General features: G+C 38.5%; 1 protein-coding gene across 1 annotated transcript in view; it reads left to right on the top strand.

The window, feature by feature from the left end:
* Positions 1 to 1,103: 1,103 nt before the first annotated feature.
* COG3 (component of oligomeric golgi complex 3) overlaps positions 1,104 to 20,945 on the top strand; it is a 57,176-nt gene continuing 37,334 nt past the window's right edge. Inside the window, exons 1-11 of the mRNA XM_059995464.1 lie at positions 1,104 to 1,365; positions 9,923 to 10,069; positions 12,322 to 12,383; positions 13,435 to 13,600; positions 14,387 to 14,461; positions 15,580 to 15,672; positions 16,344 to 16,469; positions 17,752 to 17,832; positions 18,965 to 19,008; positions 19,476 to 19,602; positions 20,199 to 20,290. Of these exons, the coding sequence (XP_059851447.1) occupies positions 1,192 to 1,365; positions 9,923 to 10,069; positions 12,322 to 12,383; positions 13,435 to 13,600; positions 14,387 to 14,461; positions 15,580 to 15,672; positions 16,344 to 16,469; positions 17,752 to 17,832; positions 18,965 to 19,008; positions 19,476 to 19,602; positions 20,199 to 20,290 (1,187 nt within the window). The 5' untranslated portion in view covers positions 1,104 to 1,191. The remainder of the gene's footprint in view (positions 1,366 to 9,922; positions 10,070 to 12,321; positions 12,384 to 13,434; positions 13,601 to 14,386; positions 14,462 to 15,579; positions 15,673 to 16,343; positions 16,470 to 17,751; positions 17,833 to 18,964; positions 19,009 to 19,475; positions 19,603 to 20,198; positions 20,291 to 20,945) is intronic.

The following is a 20,945-nucleotide window of genomic DNA, read 5'->3' as shown; positions in this document are numbered from 1 at the left end:
CGTGAATTGTTTTGTAGGATGTCCATCAATTTGAATTTGTTTGATGTTTTCTCATAATTAGAATGTGGTTTTGCATTTCTGGCAAGAATATCACAGAAGAAATATTGTGTGCTTCTTGATATATCATATTAGGAGTTTCATGGTGATGATGCTGACCTTGATCATTTGGTTAAGGGGGGATGTCTTCCAGGTTTCTCCACTGTAAAGTTAACAGCCACCCTCCCCTCCCCCCATTAATAAATACCTTGGAGAGATGCCATGCAAATTTCTGTTTCTCCTCAGACTTTCACCCACTAATTTTAGCATCCATCCTTAGATTTTGCCTGCTATAGTCATTACTGTAGTATCCTTAATGATTTCTTTCCCCTCATTCTTTCTAAATTTATTGATTGGAATTCTTCAGTAAGGTGGAGTTGTCTCTTCTCCCCTATTTATTTATTCAGTCATTTATTTATATCAGTATGGACTCATGGGTATTTATTCTACAGGTTATGACCCAATACAATCATTATTTATTTTGTTGTTGAAATCTACAACATGATTTAAATGGCAGAACAGTATTCCAATTACACGTCTGTGCCATGAATTATTGATCCAGTTCTTCAATGTTGGACGTTCAGGTGGTTATTTGATACTATTTATGATGTCTGATATATATAAATCTTTGAGTTTTTATGTGTTTTCATAAATTAGATTTCTAACAGCGGAATTATTGATGTTTGAAAAGTTGTGAAAACTGGCAACATGTCAACACGGAAATCAGTCCACACACCTAACCCAGACTACCAGGCTGTGAGCAGAAAGAAGCAGCAGATGCCGCGGCTCACGAAGGCCCCTGCCGGCAGGGTCACTGAACACAGTTGTCAGTAACAATATTAACAATAAAGTTATTGATGTTGAGGAAGGGACTTCTGGTAGGGGCATGTCTATTTCCGTTAGGGCCTATATCCTTCGCCCTCTCTGTTTACATCCCAACCGGAAATACTTGTACCCCGTTTAAAGCCACGTCAGTCCTGGCCTCAGTCCCGCCCACGCGGGGGGAAGCGTTTCCGGGGTCAGGGTATTCCGGTTCGCCCCGCCCCGCCGCCGGTGCAGTGCTGGAAGACCCGGTTCTCCCGGAAGTGCCCCGGACATCTCTCTGTCGGGGTTCCCACCTCCCCCCTGCTGCTGCGGGCCGCTGGGGCGGCGGCAATGGCGGAGGCGGCGCTGCTACTGCAGCCGGAGGCGGCGGCGGAGCGGGACGCTCGGGAGAAGCTGGCTCTTTGGGATGGGAGACCGGACACGACAGCGCCACTGACCGACCGGCAGACGGACTCGGTGCTGGAGTTGAAGGCGGCGGCCGAGGACCTGCCCGTACCCGCCGAGGTGAGGTGACGGGCGGGAGCTGGGCTGGGCTACTCCGCGGGCGCGCCGGCGGACCCCGACCTTGCAGACCCTTGGCCAGGGTCTGTCCTCTCCTCCCCATCACAGTGTCGGCTCCGGTGGGAGAGGCCCCTCACCTTCCCGGACTGTCAGGCCTTACGTTGTCCCAGACCGCCGACTCTCCCCTCCGGCGTGGGGACGGCTGCGGGGGCGTCCAGCGGCTGCTGGCCGCCGGCACCCAGCCCGCCCCTGCGGCGTGGGGCGGTTGTTCGGGAGCCTTGCCCAGGGCATCTTGCCCCGGGTGTCCCTGGTGTTAGCGAGGCATAGTCCTGCTGCCCACCCTCTCCCGGAAGGGGAAGACACTGAACCCGAAGTGCTTTACTTCAGCACAGCCTCCTGTTGGTATTTGTTTACCACCTTAATGAATAGCCCAGCTTCCTTTTTCCATAGGGGCCCTTGGGGAGACCAAAGTTGATTCCGGGTGACAGCTTCATTCATCGCACATTGAGCAATGAACTCTCGATCAAGTGCAGGTTGTGGGAGATCCGGTTTATATTTGACTTATAGCAAAGCAATAAAAATTTTTCTTTGAAAGCTGGGTCAGTACATTATTAGATAATGTTTTAGTGTCAACGTTTTTAATCCTAATTGCCATTGGGATATTATCCCTGATACTGCTTGTGTGATTCAATTCAATTAGTTATAATAGCAAGAAGTACATTTTATGAGTAGTCAGATGTTTTGACAGACTTCTTCTTGTTTTGAGGGCTAGGTTTAGGCGGTTATTATTTTATTAGCACTGATGGTTACTTTTGATGTTGGAAGCATTCTCTTTACACGGTTGTGTCCAAAGGCAGACTGAGTTTAGAGACTTAAACTTTTTCTGCCCTCACACTTCAGAGGTTAAGAACTTTGGTTTGAAAGTTCTCGCCACTTTTCGCTGTTGCACACTCTGCCATAAAGTACAGGTGTTCTTTCTTGGGTTTCTCTGTCCACCTCTAGGATTCTGTGCTGGAAGTGTGTTTGAAATAAATGAGGAAGCAGTTGGAAATTTGTTTTGGCGTGGCTATCAGAGTCTTTTATGCTCTGGGCAATAGAAGTTGTTTGCTCTATAAATATTTCAGTCTGTTTATAATTGATTTGGCCTCTCACCAAAGCAAGGTGCTTGGGCATCACAGTACCTGTGGTGAATGTATTCCATAAGCAAAGTAACCCATTTTATTTTTAATGTCTTGGGCCATAAAATATTACTATTCCCACTGAGCATGAAGGAAAGGGTTTGGAGTGAAGTAAAAGAGATCTCTTCATTTTCACCCCATTATTTGATATTTATGCAACATAATACCTACCATTAGCCCCATGCAGTCATTTAACATATATTATGTGCCTACCCGGGGCTAGGAATGGGGGAACAGAAAGATAAAAACAAGATTCCTAGCCTGAAGGAGCTGACATAATTATGGTGATTATGAGCATGTGAAAAAGAACAAAGAAGGTAAGTTCAGACAGTCATCCAGGATATAAGGAAAATCAAACAGGATGGTATGACACCAGGGAATGAGGTGTGCCCTTTTAGATAAAGAGGGAAGGCCTTTCTAAGAAAGTAACCACCTAAGGCAAGAGCTCATGATGGAAAACAAGAAGCCAGTCTTGCAAAGACTAGAGAAATAACCTTCCAGCTGGAGGAAAAAGCAGTGCAAAGCCCTGGGTAGGGGATGAGCTTGCCAAGTTCAAGGGTTCAGTGAAGGTCTTCTGGTACATGCAGCCTTGGTATTGGATTGCTGTGAGAATGAAATACCAGCCTGTTATTTATCCATCCTGGAATCTTTGAGGGGGAATTTCTCATTGCTCTTCAGCTTTCGACAGCCCTCTTTTTCCTTTATATGTCTGGTGGGAAGACTTTGGAATTGAATTTTTTATCCGTTACCACTCTTTTAACACTGGCACTGAGAAAGAATGCCTCAATTTTTATTTGGTCTGACCAAAATAAAAACCTGTAAAGGGTTTTCTGTAGTGTTTCACAATTTTCAGGAGATAAGTTACATCCTGAGCAACTGGAACTGGGCAAGTTAGTTGAATAGCAAGAGGCCAGCTACCTCTGAGCAAATATCATGAAGCTGTTTACAGCTTTCCTTTTTATTTAGGAGAACTAGCCTTATATACCTTTTTATCTGGTGTTAGATAAGAAAATTTGCAGTAGAATATTAAGTAGACTGGTTTCTTGTAGCCAGGGCAAATTTTTTTAGTAGTGAGGGCCTTTTTCTTTCTGCTGAGTTTAGTAATTCTTGATAAAATGCTGAGATAATTTATCCTGAAATTTACCTGTAATTTACTGTTACAGTTGTTGTTTTCCTAAAGTTTGTGTGGCCTTAGACATGCTACTTAACTTCTCTGAACCTGTTTTCTTCTTTATAAAATGGGGATTATAATAGTACTTGCGTCACAGGGAGTTGTGAGAACTAAATGAAGTATATAAAGTGCACACAGCAAGCTACCTGCCAGTATTATATTATTCATGTGCTTTTCTCCCCAAATGATTATTACCTTAAAAGAATAGATTAGAATGTTACGACGCTGAGCTGGTACTGTGTAGGTGTCACTCAGACCAAAGGTAAGAAAAGAAGAGGTTAGGTGCCTGGAGGAAGGTTCTGAGACTCCATCTATACCTCTTCAATGATTTGCTCCAAACAGAGTAGGTAATGTCAGGTTTCATTTAGGGAATGAATTTATTAGATTGATTACAGAAGTGATTTTCTCCAACCCAGAACTGTGCAAGAAGTAAAGTTTGGGAGAGAAAGGTATATTTGCTTGTTTTTTCCTGGAGCTGCTCAGCTGGTCAGGCAAGGCTTGATAGTTTATTGTAGTTAGTATTTAATATGTTAGTGTCCCCATTTGTGTAAGCTGTACAGTAGCTATCCAGGACCAACCAGGAGCCTAGGTCTCTGCTCTTCTCTTTCTGGTGGTAAATGTCTGCTCCATCTGGAAGCCAGGACAGTGCGAGTAAGCCAGAGGTATTCAGTCAACATCTCTTCAGGAGTGAAAGAGTAGTCAGAACAGGAAAGTTTGTGACACCAGCACACCCTTTTTTTAAAATAGTTCTACCATTTATATTATATTATTTTATTTTTTTAACATATTTATTGGAGTATAATTGCTTTACAATGGTGTGTTAGTTTCTGCTGTATAACACAGTGAATCAGCTGTGCATAAACATGTATCCCCATATCCCCTCCCTTTTGTGTCTCCCTATCCCACCCCTCTAGGTGGTCACAAAGCACCGAGCTGATCTCCCTGCAACACACCCTTCTTGATTTGCCATTCTCTTCCAGGTGCTTTGAGAAAAGAAGACAGCTGGGCAAATGTACCTAATGGGGGCATCTTCTCATAAGCTTTTATTTTTTTAATTTTTTTTTTTTTTTTTATTCTGGCTCCGCTGAGTGGCTTGCGGGATCTCATTTCTCCGACCAGGAATTAAACCCAGGCCATGGCAGTGAAAGCACCGAGTCCTAACCACTAGACCACCAGGGAACTCCCTCATAAGCTTTTAAAAAGCAGCTTAAAAAAAATTATTTATTCATTTTGGCTGTGCCAGGTCTTAGTTGTGGCATGCGAACTTCTTGGTTGTGGTATGTGAACTCTTAGTTGTGGCATGCATGTGGGATTTAGTTCCCCGACCAGGGATCGAACCCAGGCCCCCTGCATTGGGAGCTCGGAGTCTTACCCACTGGACCACCAGGGAAGTCCCCTGATTTCTGATAAGTCTGCTTTAACTCTTATTTTTGTTCCCCTGTATATAATGTATCTTTTTCTCTCTGACTGCCTTAAGGTTTTCTCTATGACTTTTGATTTTCTCTCTGAGTTTGAATGTGATGTGTCTAGGGGTGGTGTGTGTGTGTGCACACGCACACATGCATGTGCATTCTGCTTGGGATTTTCTGAGTTCAGAATTGTAGCATTGTGTCTTTCATTATTTTTGGAAACTTCTCAACTATTATCTCTTTAAATATTTCTTCTACCCTGTTCTCTCTCTCTCTTCTTATTTTGAGATTCAGATTACACGTATATTAGATCATTTTATACCATCCCACAGTTCTTGGATGTTGTGTTCAGTTTTTATTTGTCCACTCTGTTTCTTCTTTATGTTTAATTTTGGGTGATTTTTATTGACCTGTCTTCAAGTTCACTGATTCTTTCCTTAGCTGTGTTGAGTGTACTGATGAGTCTATGGCAGGTATTCTTCACCTGTTACAATAATGGTTATTTCCAGCATTTCTGTTGGACATGTATAGTTTTTATCTTTCTGCTTAACTTCTGCGTCTGTTCATTCATTTTATTTATATTTCATACCAGAGCCTTTGACATATTAGTCACAGTTATATAGTTCCAATATCCAGATCATCTCTTGAGTCTGGCTCTGTTGAGTGCTTCGTTTCTTGACAATGAGTTGGGTTATTTTCCTTGCTGTTTAATGTAACTTTTGGTCAAATACTGTACGTTGTATGCAGGACATTTGAGAATGAGGGAAATAGCGTGAATGCCTGGAAATGAATACACTTACTCTGTTAGGTCATTAGTGTGGAGGTTTGGGTTAGTGGGCTAGATTTGTGTTTTGTTTTTGTTCTGGTTGCCTTTAGTTTACCACTGGCTTCAGACTTCTCTTTCATTACTTTTTGCCTAGCATTGGGGCTGGGCTACTGCAGGGTCTTCTTAACCTTCCTTCTCAACCCTCAGCTTTTGGTGTGCTGTGCGCCTGTGTCTCAGAGGGTGTCTGTGCTCTTGCCCCTCCCACAGGAGAGCATTGCTGGCGCTCTATAGCCTGGTGGTGGTAGGTGGGAGTTTTCTATCATCTGCGTCCAGTCTCAGTCTTAGGCAGGCCTTTGCCCCTGGGACTCAGGGGTGGAGTTTCTTACTGACTCTGCCCTCCTCCGGCAGTAGGAGACCTCTGATGTTCTGGGTCTTGGGTTCCTTCTTGCCTCTCCTCCAGGGGTAATGGTTGTTTTCTTTTCCCTTTCCCCGGCTGTAGTGTGTTCTCCCCTGTGCCCTAGGGTTGATAGCGCTTGCTGCCCTTTTTTCAGTGTCTTAAGATTTTGTTCCACTGGGGAGAAGGGTCTGGATGGGGCTTTGTGCCCCACTTTCCCCAGGCCCCTCCTCTTCTAAGCCTGCACCATCAGTCCTCATTCTTCCTCATGAGCACCTGGTGGAGGTCCGTGAAGACCATGTGAGTGGGTGCAAATTCCCCTTGTGTCTGTGACTTCCAAGCATTCTGTACTCACCCATCCTGTACCATTTAGTAATTTGAAAGAAATTTTAGCCTAATTCTTACCTACTTGTGTGGCATTTGTCATCTCTTTTTCCATAATCTGCCACGGTAAGCCCATGCTCTCACTCTGTCTCTGCCTGGAGATACCCATCTTTTTCTAGATTTTAAGCTACTTAGTTACTCTGGAACCTCAACTCTCTGATGGCTTCAAGAACCTGATTTTGTAGACTATTTGTCTTTTTCTTATTATTAAGGTGCAAGCAACACTCTGTCTAGCATTCTTTTAGCCTAGTCTCCACGTGCTTTCTGGTGTATTTTTCAAATCTGTACCTGATCCATGTCTCTCTCCCTTTTCCTCCTTAGGTATCAGGTAAACAGTGCTGATAGAATTATGTGTTTGAATTTTGTCATTATCTGTTCATATATAACTAAATTTTACTACTAATAGACTATAATTTTGTAAAGGTAACTTAGACGATTCTGTTCCCAAGAAGCAGTATAGATTCTGATTTGTAAATTTACTTACTGTAAAAAGGGAACCCTCCTACACTGTTGATGGGAATGTAAATTGGTGCAGACACTATGCAAAACAGTATGGGGGTTCCTTAAAAGACTAAAAATAGAGTTACCATTTGATCCAACAATCCCACTCCTGGGCATGTATCAGGAGAAAACTCTACTTTGAAAAGATACATGCATCCCAACATTCAGAGCAGCTCTATTTACAATAGCCAAGACATGGAAGCAACCTAAGTGTCCATCGACAGAGGAATGGATAAAGAAGATGTGGCACATATATACAATTACTCAGCCATAAAAAAGAACAAAATAATTCCATTTGCAGCAACATGGATGGACCTAGAGATTATCATACTAAGTCAGTCAGACAGAGAAAGAGAAATATCATATGATATCACTTATATGTGGAATCTAAAAAGTGGTACAAATACTTATTTACAAAACAGAAACAGACTCACAGACATAGAAAACAAACTTATGGTTACCAAAGGTGAAAGTGGGGGAGGGATAAATAAGGAGTTTGGGACTAATAGGTACAAACTACTATATATAAAATAGATAAACAACAAGGATTTACTGTGTAGCACAGGGAACTATATTCAATATCTTGTAATAACCTATAATGGAAAAGAATCTGAAAAAGAATATATATATATATATATATATATATACACACACATATTTCTGAATCACTTTGCTGTACACAAGAAACTAACACAACATTGTAAATCAACTATACTTCAATAAAAATAAATAAATTAAAAGAAACAAATTTACTTTGTTACTGCTAATAAGTAGGAATAGTAATATGATAAATAGAAGCGGCTCCGGTTGATCGTGTGTATTATTTGGCAGGCATTACGCTAAACACACGTAGCATTGTCTCCGAGGAGACAGCTTGTTGTTGGTAACTCGCACAGAGCTGAGCAGGTAGGCTTAGCTCAGCTCAGCTTCCTCTGTCCTCAGAACCTCTGGTGGCAGCACACAGTTGCTGGTGACACGTTAGAGTCAAGATAGATTCTCATCAGATTTCAGAAACTTAATTCTTCCTGCCCAACAGTCCTTTTCTCTTCAGGAATTGTGTCACCATTCAGGAAGAGTTTATGTTGAACAATGATGCCCTTAGTAAGACGTATCTCTGTACATCCAGGACCCTCCTGGGAGAAAGCAGATTGAGGACCTTTCTGGACACTTTTTTTCTGTCTGCAGCTTCCCAGTGGTCCAAGGAGCCTGTTTTCTTACACCTGTGTTTTCTTCATTTCACAATGGCCTCATGATACAGATAATGTAATTCCTATTTTACAGAGAAGAAATAGAGATTTAGAAGCATTATGTGATTTGCCCATTGTAACACGCTTATTAAGTGAGCAGGGTTCAAACCAGGCCGCACTGTGATGTGCTTTACTGCGCCCGAAGGTGCAGCCCCACTTTAACCCAGACACAAAACTCCCTCCCTCCCTCGCTTCCTTCCTTCCTTCCTCCCTCCCTCCCTCCCTCTCTCCCTTCCCTCCGTCCCTCCCTTCCTCTTTCTCTCTCTCTCCCCTCTCCTTTCTTCCTTCCTCCCTCCCTCCCTCCCTTCCTCCCTTCCTCCCTTCCTCCCTTCCTCCCTCCTTCCCTCCCTCCCTCCCTTCCTCTTTCTCTCTCTCCCCCCTCCTTTCTTCATTCCTTTCTTTCTTTCTTTCTTTTTCTCTTTCTTTCTCTCTCTCTTTTTGTGTGTGTCTCTCTTTCTTTTTGATGCCGCACTGCTCCCAGAATCTTAGTTCCCAGACCAGGGATCAAACCTGGGCCCACAGCAGTGAAAGCACTGACTCCTAACCACTGGACTGCCAGGGAATTCCCTCCCCCCATATTTAAAGTGTTGTATTTCTAAGTTAATGATGGTGCATTTTGCATCTAGCTTATTTTATTTTAGCTTTGAAGAGAAAATACTGTCTTCAGCTGAAATTTCTGTATCTAGAAAAATAGACAGGAGGCAATTTCCTAAGGCCTTGGATTAAGGTCTTTTATTGCTGGACCTTAGATGTCATGCCTTAAGGGCATAAACTGGGATTGAAACGAAATAATTCCACCCTTTTACCTTCCCCAGCATTCACACTCCCTTTCTTTTAAGTCCAAAAACAGCTTGTCTGTATGACCCTAGGTAAATGAACACCTGGAATAGCTTTAGTAATGGCAAACTAGACAGTATTGTAGGTCTGATGGCCTCAAGGTGAGCTCTTCTGAAGCTGATGGGAAATTCTGAAATTCTTTCTTTTCAGTTGTAATTTCAGAATTTGTCAGCAAGAAGACGTGGGTGAAGTGTGGCAACAGTGTAGAAATAGTAGAAGGGGATATAGTTGTTGGTAGTTGATTCTTGGGTACGATTTGTTTTCTGTTTTCTATTAATGAGGTGAGGCTTTTGTGTTGATAATGGAGAGGGCCGGCTACTTTCATTAGCGTGCAGGTTTTGCCTTTGCCTTGGTGCTAGTTCCCAAGAAGTTCCAGTAGGAAAAGGTGTGTGGATTAGTACAGATTCACCACCAGTTTTCAAAAGGTAACTCAAAAACCATACTTTGCAGATGGTTGGGTATTGGTGTCAAGTTTATATTTTGAGACCAGCATTTAATATAGAGAGAACCTGGTTCTAAGTGTTAGTATCATATGGCGCTTGTTAACATCAGACGATTTAACAGAAAACATTTCTTTCTCTTTCAAAACACCTGAGGTGGAATATCAATCTTGAGTTAAGTTTAGAGAATTTTCAAGTTATTTGAATATCTTTGTGGCTCTTTTTTTTTCAAGCTCCCAATTGAAGACTTGTGCAATTTAACATCCCAGTCGCTGCCCATTGCACAGACTTCGGTAGTGCCTGAATCTACAGAAGACATTCTCTTGAAGGGATTCACCTCCTTAGAAATGGAAGAAGAAAGAATTGAAACTGCACAGCAGGTGAATGGCAGCATTATTTCTAAGGATATTTGATTGTTTTAAATGTCTCAAGACAGAGGTCCTAATTAAAAGTTGTGAACATTTGAAACTGTAGTTAAAGTCTTTCTAGGACATCTTTTTTTTTGGGGGTGGGGCGGGGGGAGCTGGAGAAAGAAGGATATATTACTTGCACCAAGTAAGGAGAACACCAGTGATCTTTCCCAAAGCTGTTTCTATTTCTAGAACATTTTTGATTTTGTGTTAGTTGTGGTTATTTCTTAAGTGTTTTAAATGAACCTGTTGCCCAGTTTTATTTGCAGTACAGATAAAAATATGCTATTCCAAGTTTGGATAGACTATTAGATTTATTAAGGTTTTGATATCTTATGCCCTTTAGACCTTCTTCCAGTACGTGTCTGTGTTAATGTGTCCCCCAACATGCATGTGCGTTGACACATGCACACATGCAGACCCCCCAACCGCACCCCTCACTGCTTGCTGCTAGGTAATTTCTTTCTTAAAAACCTCAATATGCTCTTTAGATGAACGCTTATAGTTATTTTTCTGAAATTTAGCATGTGAAATCTCTTGGTTTTTGCTTATTCCCAACTATAAACTTAAACGTACAGTAGTTTCTTCTGCTGCTTCCTCTGTCTCATCTTTCTGTCCTCTTAAGAATCAAAGCTGAGGAAGGACCTACTGTACAGTACAGAGAACTATACTCAATATTTTGTAATGACCTATAAGGGAAAAGAATCTGAAAAAGAACAGATATACACACACACACACACACACACACTCACACACACACACACATAAAACTGAATCACTTTGCCATGCACCTGAAACTAACACAACACTGTACATCAACCATACTTCAATTAAAAAAAAAGAAGAATCAGAGCTAAGGCATTTACCAAGTGAAACATAAAGCAAATGTGCTGAATTGCATATACACTAAGTCAGGGGTCCCCAACCCCCGGGCCATGGACCGGTAGTGGTCCGTGACCTGTTAGGAACCAGGCTGCACAGCAGGAAGTGAGCAGCGGGCGAGCGAAGCCTCATCTGTATTTACAGCCGCTCCCCATCGCTCACATTACCGCCTGAGCTCCACCTCCTGTCAGCATTATGGTGAGTTGTATAATTATTGCATTATATATTACAATGTAATAGTAATAGAAATAAAGTGCACAGTAAATGTAATGCACTTGAATCATCCCAAAACCATCCCCCCCTGCCCCCCACTGGGTCCATGGAAAAATTGTCTTCCATGAAACCGGGCCCTGGTGCCAAAAAGGTTGGGGACCTCTGCACTAAGTCAAGAGAGGCAGTGCTGCAAAGTGATGAAGAGCTCTAGCTCTAGAGTTAGACCAACCTGGATCTGAAGGTCACCTCTATCACTTACCATCTTTGTGAGCTTAGGCAAATTACTTATCTTCTCAGATCTCTGTTTCCTAATGTGTAAAACAAAGATAATTATATACTTATAGGACTTTTATGAGAATTAAATTAGATAATGCATGTAAATGCAGTGTGTACCAGGCACACAATCAGTGTTCAGGAAACGAAAGCCAAGGTACTTGGCAAGAGTAGTATCTTGAGAGAATAAAGTATACCTTTGACTTTGAATCCCACTTGAGAATTATAGAAGATAATCTTGCACCATGTCTGTGAATTTACTTGGACTATTTGAAAAAAAAGAAAAAGATCTTCTGGATTAAATTTTCACTTGCATATCTCTCATTAAATTAAAAAAGATCTAATACATTGTTATAATTTACATACAATAAAATGTACTCATTTTAAGTATACAACTTGATGGTAGGACCAGAATTCAAACCCAGGTTTGGCCGATGCAAAAGCTATGTTTTTAAACCACTCCTTTATATTATTTCTGAGCTTATATTCTCACAATTATTATTAGATAACATTAATATTTACCCAGAGCCCTATGTTACCTACTCAAATTTGGCAAACTAGCAGGTAGGCATTAGCTTCTTAGGAAGAAATGTTTATTTCTACATATTATCATGTTAATACTCTTTCTTATTTAACTCTGAAAATGGCCCGTGTTTTTAAGATACTTTGCTTTTCCTGGAATGTAGACACTGACCATGCAATTAAATTGTCATCTCCTGGCTTACAGCTATAAATGTCTGAGCCCCAAACAGTAAGACTTAGTGTCTACCCTTCTGACTTGCTGTTTAGCATGTAACCACTTTTCATTTTGTCTGTTTTAGTTTTGTTGACAACATAATACCCTATTTTTCCAGTTTTTCTCATGGTTTGCAAAGCTACAAACTCAGATGGATCAGGATGAAGGAACTAAATATAGGTATGTGGCTCTTATATTTGTTGGCTGTCCTAATTCTTAGATCATCTTAAGCATTTCGTTATCTGTGCCTTTAAACAAAATTAAGGTACAAAGAAAACTTGAACAGCAACATTTTCTTTAAGAATAGCTAGAAAGGATGTGGGTCATTCCAACTGGTACTGGAAGTTGTGTGATTTTAAAAAAAGTCACATTGTAATTAATAGGTTAGGAGGGGCAGAGGTTGATTTTAGATAACTCTAGAAAGGCTTGGAATCAAGTGGGAGTTTTGTCAGGAACTCTAAGAGGTGTTTGCTGCCTTTCTTTAGAGGGAGAGACCCAGGAGACTTTAGGGATGGCCAACTAGGCAGGGTGTGAACTATGTTGTTTTGTTTGTGTATATTGACGGCGTGGGGGAAGTGACTGTACTGTTTCTAGCTGATTTGGGGACCGTGGGTTGAACATTTATATTCATTTAACATTAATTAAGTGACTACTATTGCTAGGCATTGTGTTAGGCTCTTTGATGTATGATTCCATTTAATCTTCATAGCAGCTCTATAAGGAAAGGTGTTATTATTCCCATTTTACAAATGAGTAAACAGAGGCCTGGAACTATTAAATACTTGCCTAATGTCATGGAGACTTGGGCAGAGCTGGGACTTGGACTCAGGTCTTCCAATTCCAAGTCCAAAATTCTTTCCATGACATCACACCATCTCTCAAAGGCAGACATGACCTGAAGGATGGACCTACTTGTTACCTTGGGATGGGCCTGGTGTCCCAGTCTTTGAAAGTTGAGCCCATGATTTACTGCCCTACATGTGAAAAGCCAGTTTATGGCTTTAAGGCTGATTCCTTTTATTGCTCATAGTTTCAATCATTTTCCTTCTTAAGTACTGAAACAGTTTGTGACAGTTTTTGCTATATTTCTGAATATAATAAACTTTTTGAATAGGTCAGACTTCCCTTCTGAAATGCAAGCATTTGGAGGAAAACGAGACCTTGTTGTTTATTGTCTGTGCTTATTGGGGGAAAATATTATTGCCAATCCCCTTTTGGTTCTGTTTTCTAGACAGATGAGGGATTACTTGTCTGGGTTTCAGGAGCAGTGTGATGCTATATTGAATGATGTCAACAATGCTCTTCAGCATCTGGAATCATTGCAGAAACAGTATCTTTTTGTGTCCAATAAGACAGGAACCCTACATGAAGCCTGTGAACAGCTCCTGAAAGAGCAGGTAATTTGGAGTAGGAGAGGGTGTCAGTGACTGACTATGTTTAATATTTTATTTTTAAATAAATGAATACAATTTAATTCTAATTTCCTTTATTTCTCCAAGTATATTTTGAACAGTTCTCTGTATGAGGCCCTGTGCTAAGTATGCAAATTATTACCTTGACAGCCTGCTTTTAAGCTTATGTCAGCAGAGGCACGGGCAAGCTTTCGTATGTTTTGAGCTGTTAGGTCTCAGTACAGTTTCAGAGTGAAGAGGGTATATTCACATTTGCGACACTTTTCTTTTTTTTTTTTGGCTGTGCTGCGCGGCTTGCGGGATCTTAGCTCCCGACCAGGGATTGAACCCAGTCCTTGGCACTGAAAGCGCTGAGCCCTAACCACTGGACCATTAGGGAATTCCCTATTGACACTTTTCAAACAAGGCATAGTCATTATACTAATGGTGGGGTTTATGAAAAGATGAACAGATCTAGGTTGCACTTAAACTTGTGACTTAAAGATAGAATATTTAAGTTACTATACTTATCTCAGAATTTTATCTATGTATATTTTGTATGTTTTTAAAAAGGTAATCATCTGTTATTTTATAAAAAGATATGTAATTTACTGTAATAATCATTGCTTATTTTAGCCCATGACTGCAGAAATCTTTGGGCATTATTCTGAAATCATATATCTAATATAAACCTGTATGTCTAGTATAAATCTCCTCGATGTAATTTTGAGACTGGAGTGTTGATTCTTATGTTCTCATAATAATTGATTTTTCTCTTTTAAAAAATTCAAGTCGGAACTTGTTGATCTGGCTGAAAACATTCAACAAAAGCTTTCCTATTTTAATGAATTGGAAACTATTAACACAGTAAGCATTGTTCTTTATTTTTTCTAGAATTAGTGGCTTTATTTTATATTTCCCATTCTGAGTATAATCTTTAACCTTATAAATCGGCTTGAGTGATATTTTAACTTAATAGTTTGCTTGTTGTTAAGATATTCCTGTTTGTGAGTGATGGACATACCATTACCAGTTCAGATTTCCAAATATGATTTAAATAATAGTTCTTCTTAAATTGTATTTTTGCTATTAAAATCTCTTTGTTGGTTAACTCTTAATAGTATCATATTTGTAAGCTGTGAAGGTTATAAGAAGAAATATTCCATTTTAAATCTTGCTATGGTTGTACTTCTATAATAGTAATTAAAACACTTCTTAAACTAATCTCATGTTTAGTTTGAGGAAGAGTATAGTCCTCATAATGGATTCTTGGATCCCAAAGAGGTAGTCACAGTAAAGACTTCTGTGTAAATTATATTTCTCTGTATTCTGGCTCATAAATTAATCATAATAACTGCATATAAATCATGTTATTAAAATTATTAAATCTAAATTATTATAGTTTACGAAAGAGTTAGAAATAAAACCAGTAGCCAGTTAACAGTGGAATGCAATGGGAAATATAAATCATTGCCAAACTATTTGTATATCAAGATAAGAAATAATTGGGTCATTTTACTTATCTTTTGTATATATTATATAGGTTTGTATATTTTAATATTTATCATTTAATCTATTATATTAAATATTAACTCATGTTTATATTATATATTACCTTATATTAGTACTACTTGTATATGTTTATTTATATTTTACTTTCACTATGACTGCTGAACATGGTAACTGGTAGTTAATCTTTTAACCTTGAGAAGGTCGCCAGTGTTTGGAAGTGGAAAATTTATGTTGTAAAGTGCTAGAAAGTGGGAAATCTAGGTACATGATGTATTATTTTAATATAACATTGTGCAATGGAGTATAAAATGTTTGCTAATTCGTGAAGAGCCCCATTAAAGGTCATTAGGAGTAAACTGAATTCAATCCATATTCTTTTAAATTTGTCCTTTCTTTATTGCATTGTTACACATGGGCTGCATTTGAGTATATTTGGTGACTCTTAAAACGTTAAAATTTTTTTTCCCTTAAAGAAATTGAATTCTCCCACGCTGTCTGTGAATAGTGAAGGATTTATACCAATGCTGGCCAAGTTAGATGACTGTATTACATACATATCATCTCATGTAAGTCATGGTATTTCTGTGTGTTTTAAAGAAATCTTAACATCCCTATTATATCATTTCTTATGCAGTAAACTAATTATTTCTTTCTGTAATATACTTGAAGAAAAACTATAGTAAATTCTTAGTCATTGTCAGTAGTGATGTAAAAAATGCTTTCAGCTGCTGCAGCAACCCCTGGAATAGAAAAAGCGGCTGGTTGACACAACTTTATCCCATCTAAAAGGACTAGTGATTTTTAGACTGTTGACTTAACTGTTTTGCTAGATAGATACTTCCTTGGAAACAAAAAGTATTACTTGAGGGGGGGGAAATAAAAGGACACGTCCCTTGGTTTAATCACCATCTCTTTCTGCCCTCCAAGGATTTATAGCTGTATTTATTTCACCCAACTCCTATTCTTTTCTTAGTTGGGCCTCACATATTAGCCTTGAGGTCTGTGGGGTACTGAAAATATATTTTGCTAAAAGCTGCAAATATTTATTGAGCCCTTGCTTTGTGCCAGGCACAGGGAATTTGGCTATGACCAAGACAGTCATAGTATTTGTCTTCAAGGAGCTTACAGTCTACATAAGATCTTCTTTTGAACTTTCTGTATAGCTTTACATAAAGGACAGGTTGGTTTTCATTAAAAGTTTGCTTCATTTTTGTAAATCTTTCCCTTTCCTTTACAGCCAAATTTTAAAGATTATCCTGTATATTTACTGAAGTTTAAGCAGTGTCTTTCTAAAGCTTTGCACCTCATGAAGACATATACAGTGAACACACTACAGAACCTCACAAGTCAGTTATTAAAAAGGGTGAGTTAACTGGTGAGGTGATTTTTGTTTTTGTTTTTTTTAATTCATTTATTTTCCATAATGTTAGTCTGAGATTAGTATCTAGTAACTCCAATTTTTTTTTTTACCTTTTGTTAAATAAATACGTGTTGCAATTTTATTTATAATAAGAAAAAATGCCTGTATTATATATGTCTGTCACAGTCTTATTTTCAAAGAATATATAACAGTGTGAGAAATATCCAGTACTATATGATAAATAATAAAATAAGATGCAAACTATTTCTCACTTTAACTTTTTCTTTTCCTATCTTTTTAAAGAAAATATTAGGAGGAAATACACCAAAATAATAAAAGTGGTTCTGTCTGAGTGGCAGAATTACATATGATAGATAATTTGAATTTCTTTCTTTACAAATGATGGATAATTTAATTTACTGTATTTAGCAAATGTATTTTTATTGAATGCCTTCTAAATGCTTGGCATTGTACTAAGAACTGTACAGTAGTGAAAGGAGCTAACAAGGTCCCTGCCCTAATGGAGCTTATGTTCAGGAGAAATAATCAGTAAAGAAGGAAAAAGACAAATTAATCAATTACAGATTTTAGTAGATGCGAGGTGGAAAATTAGCAGCGTGTTAGGTTAGAAAATAAGAGTGGAGCTAGATCAGATGGTCACTGAGCACATTTCTTTCCTAAGAAAATAAAACCTGAAAGATAATTTATTTTATTTTTTCAGCCTACTTTCTAAAGAATATGGACTATCTTGAGCTTTTAGTTTAAAGCTGCTGAGTTTTGTATTGCATTTTACCGTTCACGTTGCTCTTAGCTGACATAACAGACTATATAATTTTTCTATTTTGCAAAATTTTATTTTAGGAAACTGATGCCTGATAAGTACTAGTACCTACTGTGTGTTAGTGCTTTATAACTGAGCTGTGGAAAACCTTTGTGCATATGTGTTATCACCATGTAATGGATGCATGAATCTCAGAGAGGTTAAGTAATTTGACCGAAGTCCTACACTCAGAAAGTGACTGAGTATGAATCTGAGTTCAGTCTTTTTACCACCAAGATTCATGTAACATAGCATAAATTTTAATTATAAAGTAGAGAGAGATGACAGCTCCACATAATTATTTCTCATGTGTAGCAATAATAGTATTTAATCTTTCTCTCTGTAAGCTTTTGGTTGGTATATAGGCCAAGCAGTAGCCATATGAAATGGTTTGTGTTATATTTTCTGAATAATTATTTGTTCGCTAATTTTCTTCCTTGCCTATCTTCCCCCATGTTTCTTTAGGATCCTTCATCTGTACCTAATGCAGACAATGCCTTCACATTATTTTATGTGAAATTTCGAGCTGCTGCCCCCAAAGTCAGAGTAAGTCTATTGACATAAATAAGATAATGCTATGAAATTTATTTAGCCAGCCCTTTTGAAACGCTAATGTATGTTAGGTCCTTTGTTTATACCAGGAAAATGAACCTGAATGAAAGATAGGCTTTGTCCTTCCACATTATAGCAGTGTATGTTGAGGTCCTTTAAGCCCACAGAGGAGGAAACACCTAGCTGTTCCTGGAATGCTCAGGGAAGGTTTCCAGTTGAAGATGATACTTGAGCTTAAAAAAAACGTAGATTTATAGCAGACTTGAGGGGATTGATAAGGATATTTTATACAGAGAGAGCAGCATGTATAGAGAAAGTTGTGGAGACATAAAAGACTTGTATTTTGGGAGGACCTCATTTAAGACTGGAACACAAGACTTTCAGTAGGGTGTGATAGGAAAGAAGAAAGGAAAGATGGCAAAGACCATCTCACAGAGGATGTTGCATGTCATGCTAATTCAGGAAAAGTAGAGAGCCAGTGCAATATTTTAAATCAGTGTAATCCCAGATACAGCTCAATGGTTAAGAATCCGCCTGCTAATGCAGGAGACACGGGTTTGAGCCCTGGTCCAGGAAGATCCTACATGCCTCGGAGCAACTAAGCCCATACGCCACAACTACTGAGCCTGCGCTCTAGAGCCCGCAAGCCACAACTGCTGAGCCCGTGTGCCACAACTACTGAAGCCCGTGTACCTAGAGCCTGTGCTCCCAGCAAAAGAAGCCACCGCAATGAGAAGCCCGTGCACCTCAACGAAGAGTAGCCCCCGCTCGCTGCAACTAGAAGAAAGCCTATGCACAGCAACGAGACCCAGCTCAGCCAGAAAGAAATTAAATAAATAAAAATTTTAAAAAATCTTTAAAAAAGAAAAGCAGATTGCAAAGCTGAATATATAGTATAATTCCAGTTTTGTTTAAAAAGAAAAATGTAGTAACTGTGCATACAAAAACTGAAAGAAAATATTCTGAAATACTGCGATTAATTTTTTTGTGTTTTAGGTGATTTTCATGTTTCAACTTTTCTGTAGTCACAGATTTTCTAACATGAGCTTGTGTTACTATTATAATCAGAAAGCAATTGAAAATATAACTAAAACAGATGGAGTTAGTGGACTTTTCTTTATTCCAGACTCTCATCGAACAAATAGAACAACGATCTGAAAAAATACCTGAGTGAGTACCCACAGGTTCTTCAATTTCCAAATTACCTTCCTTGAAGTGCTATTTTGCCAAGTCTGTTACATCCCTGATATTTTCTGAGCAATTACCTTGCATGCTGTACACGACTTTTCTTGTAGCACACAGCTCAGTTTGGGGAGCAAGGTCACAGACCTGACTTCGTGAGTTTGTAAGGCATCTTTTTCCCATATAGCAGGATTTCCTTCTCATTTAGGTAGATGTAACATCACTACTTGTGGAAGATAAATCTGTCTTTAAAAGATAAAGGTTATGGTAGTTCATTATGATTTGTTTTTTCTTTATATACATAAATATTTCTAGTATTTAATGTGGGCAAATGAGCAGTAACCATATAGCTTTGGAGGTTTGGCAACCTATTTTGGGATTTAAGATTGGATTTAATTTACATATCTGAAATCAGAAGTTTATACAGTACTCCAATCTCATTTGCTTTTCATCAGATACCAACAACTGCTAAATGACATCCACCAGTGTTACCTTGATCAGCGGGAACTCCTTTTGGGCCCTAGTATTACTTGTACTGTAACAGAGTTAACCAGCCAGAATAACAGAGACCACTGTGCCTTGGTGAGTTTCTGCCTGTTGTGGTTTAATGTTAAACCTTCTTTTGAGCTGTTATGATACCCTAGAAACTATACTTGGGTAAATAAGTTTTGGTCCCCATATCAACAAACTTACATAATGTTTCTTTCTGTTATGACAAATCTAGTTTAGTAATTAGCATTCAATTTGGCAAAATATTCTCATTTTGATTGATTTTTTGAAGTATGAAGATTCACAAATCAGTATTGTTTTTTGAAAGATGAAGTTTCAAAGTTTCTGGATTTATGTAGACAAATTAATCTTTAGCTTTTGCTGCAGAAGTGCTTTTTTGTTTAGTGTGATTTTAAGTCAGATTATAGAAAAAAAATAAAGATTATTTTTTTAAATACTTTTCAACTAGAAGAGTAATTTTCATTGTCAAAAGCTTAGAAAGCATAAAGAAGAAAATAAAAATCATCGATAGTTCCACTGTGCAGAAAACCATTTTCTGTTCTTCAGGGAGTTTTTTTATGAATTATATATGCATAGTCTCTTTGTAAATAAAATGTTGGCTTTATTTCATAAATGCTGGAGTTGTTGTGTGTCTCTAACTGTAGATGGTGTGTGTTTGTTTCCCGCAGATTCGCAGTGGCTGTGCCTTTATGGTTCATGTATGCCAGGATGAGCACCAACTTTATAACGAATTTTTTACAAAACCAACATCAAAATTAGAGTAGGTGGTACACGGAATCTAACTCTTGTTTTTAAGATTTAATTCGCTAATGGCTGTAATGGCTTATTATAGGAGTATTCTAAAGTTAACTATGGAGTGTTTTAACTTTTGTGGGTATGTGAACAGAATATTGTTGGATGGGACAGTGGTTATTTATTTTGAAATAAATGTGCAGCTTAAAGGCCAACATGCTTTCATATTGTTTATAATTATGGAGACAATAAGTTATGATAGTAAGAATCCTGTATAGGGAACTATCTTGGTATCTAGATCCCTTTATCTACACTAAGTGTAATAATTCCTTCTATTTAAAAAATTCTATGATTCTAACTAATGAAGGACACTTAAAAACGTAGATACTATTTAAAATCCTTTTCCTTATTTTTCTCAAAGTGTCTTTCAAACCCACTGTCAGTCACTTTTGGGTTCTTCATATTGGTGGTTTTGACTGTTAAAAAATTCCAAGATTATGACTCTTGTAAAGGGGAAGAGACAAATATATCTTAACGGTTTTGATGGAATACTATATATAGAAGAGTACTGTTGACAATATAAAGAGTATAGACAGCCTGATGTTTTTCTTTTCAAATGTTTAAAATTGTCAAAATACTTGGTGTATGTCCAGAATATTTTGAGTTTTGTTTATCTAAGTCTG

Source organism: Delphinus delphis, chromosome 18 (genome assembly GCF_949987515.2).
Source record: "Delphinus delphis chromosome 18, mDelDel1.2, whole genome shotgun sequence".
NCBI lineage: Eukaryota > Metazoa > Chordata > Mammalia > Artiodactyla > Delphinidae > Delphinus > Delphinus delphis.
Note: the sequence above shows the minus strand (reverse complement) of the source record. Positions and strands in the feature narration are given on the sequence as shown.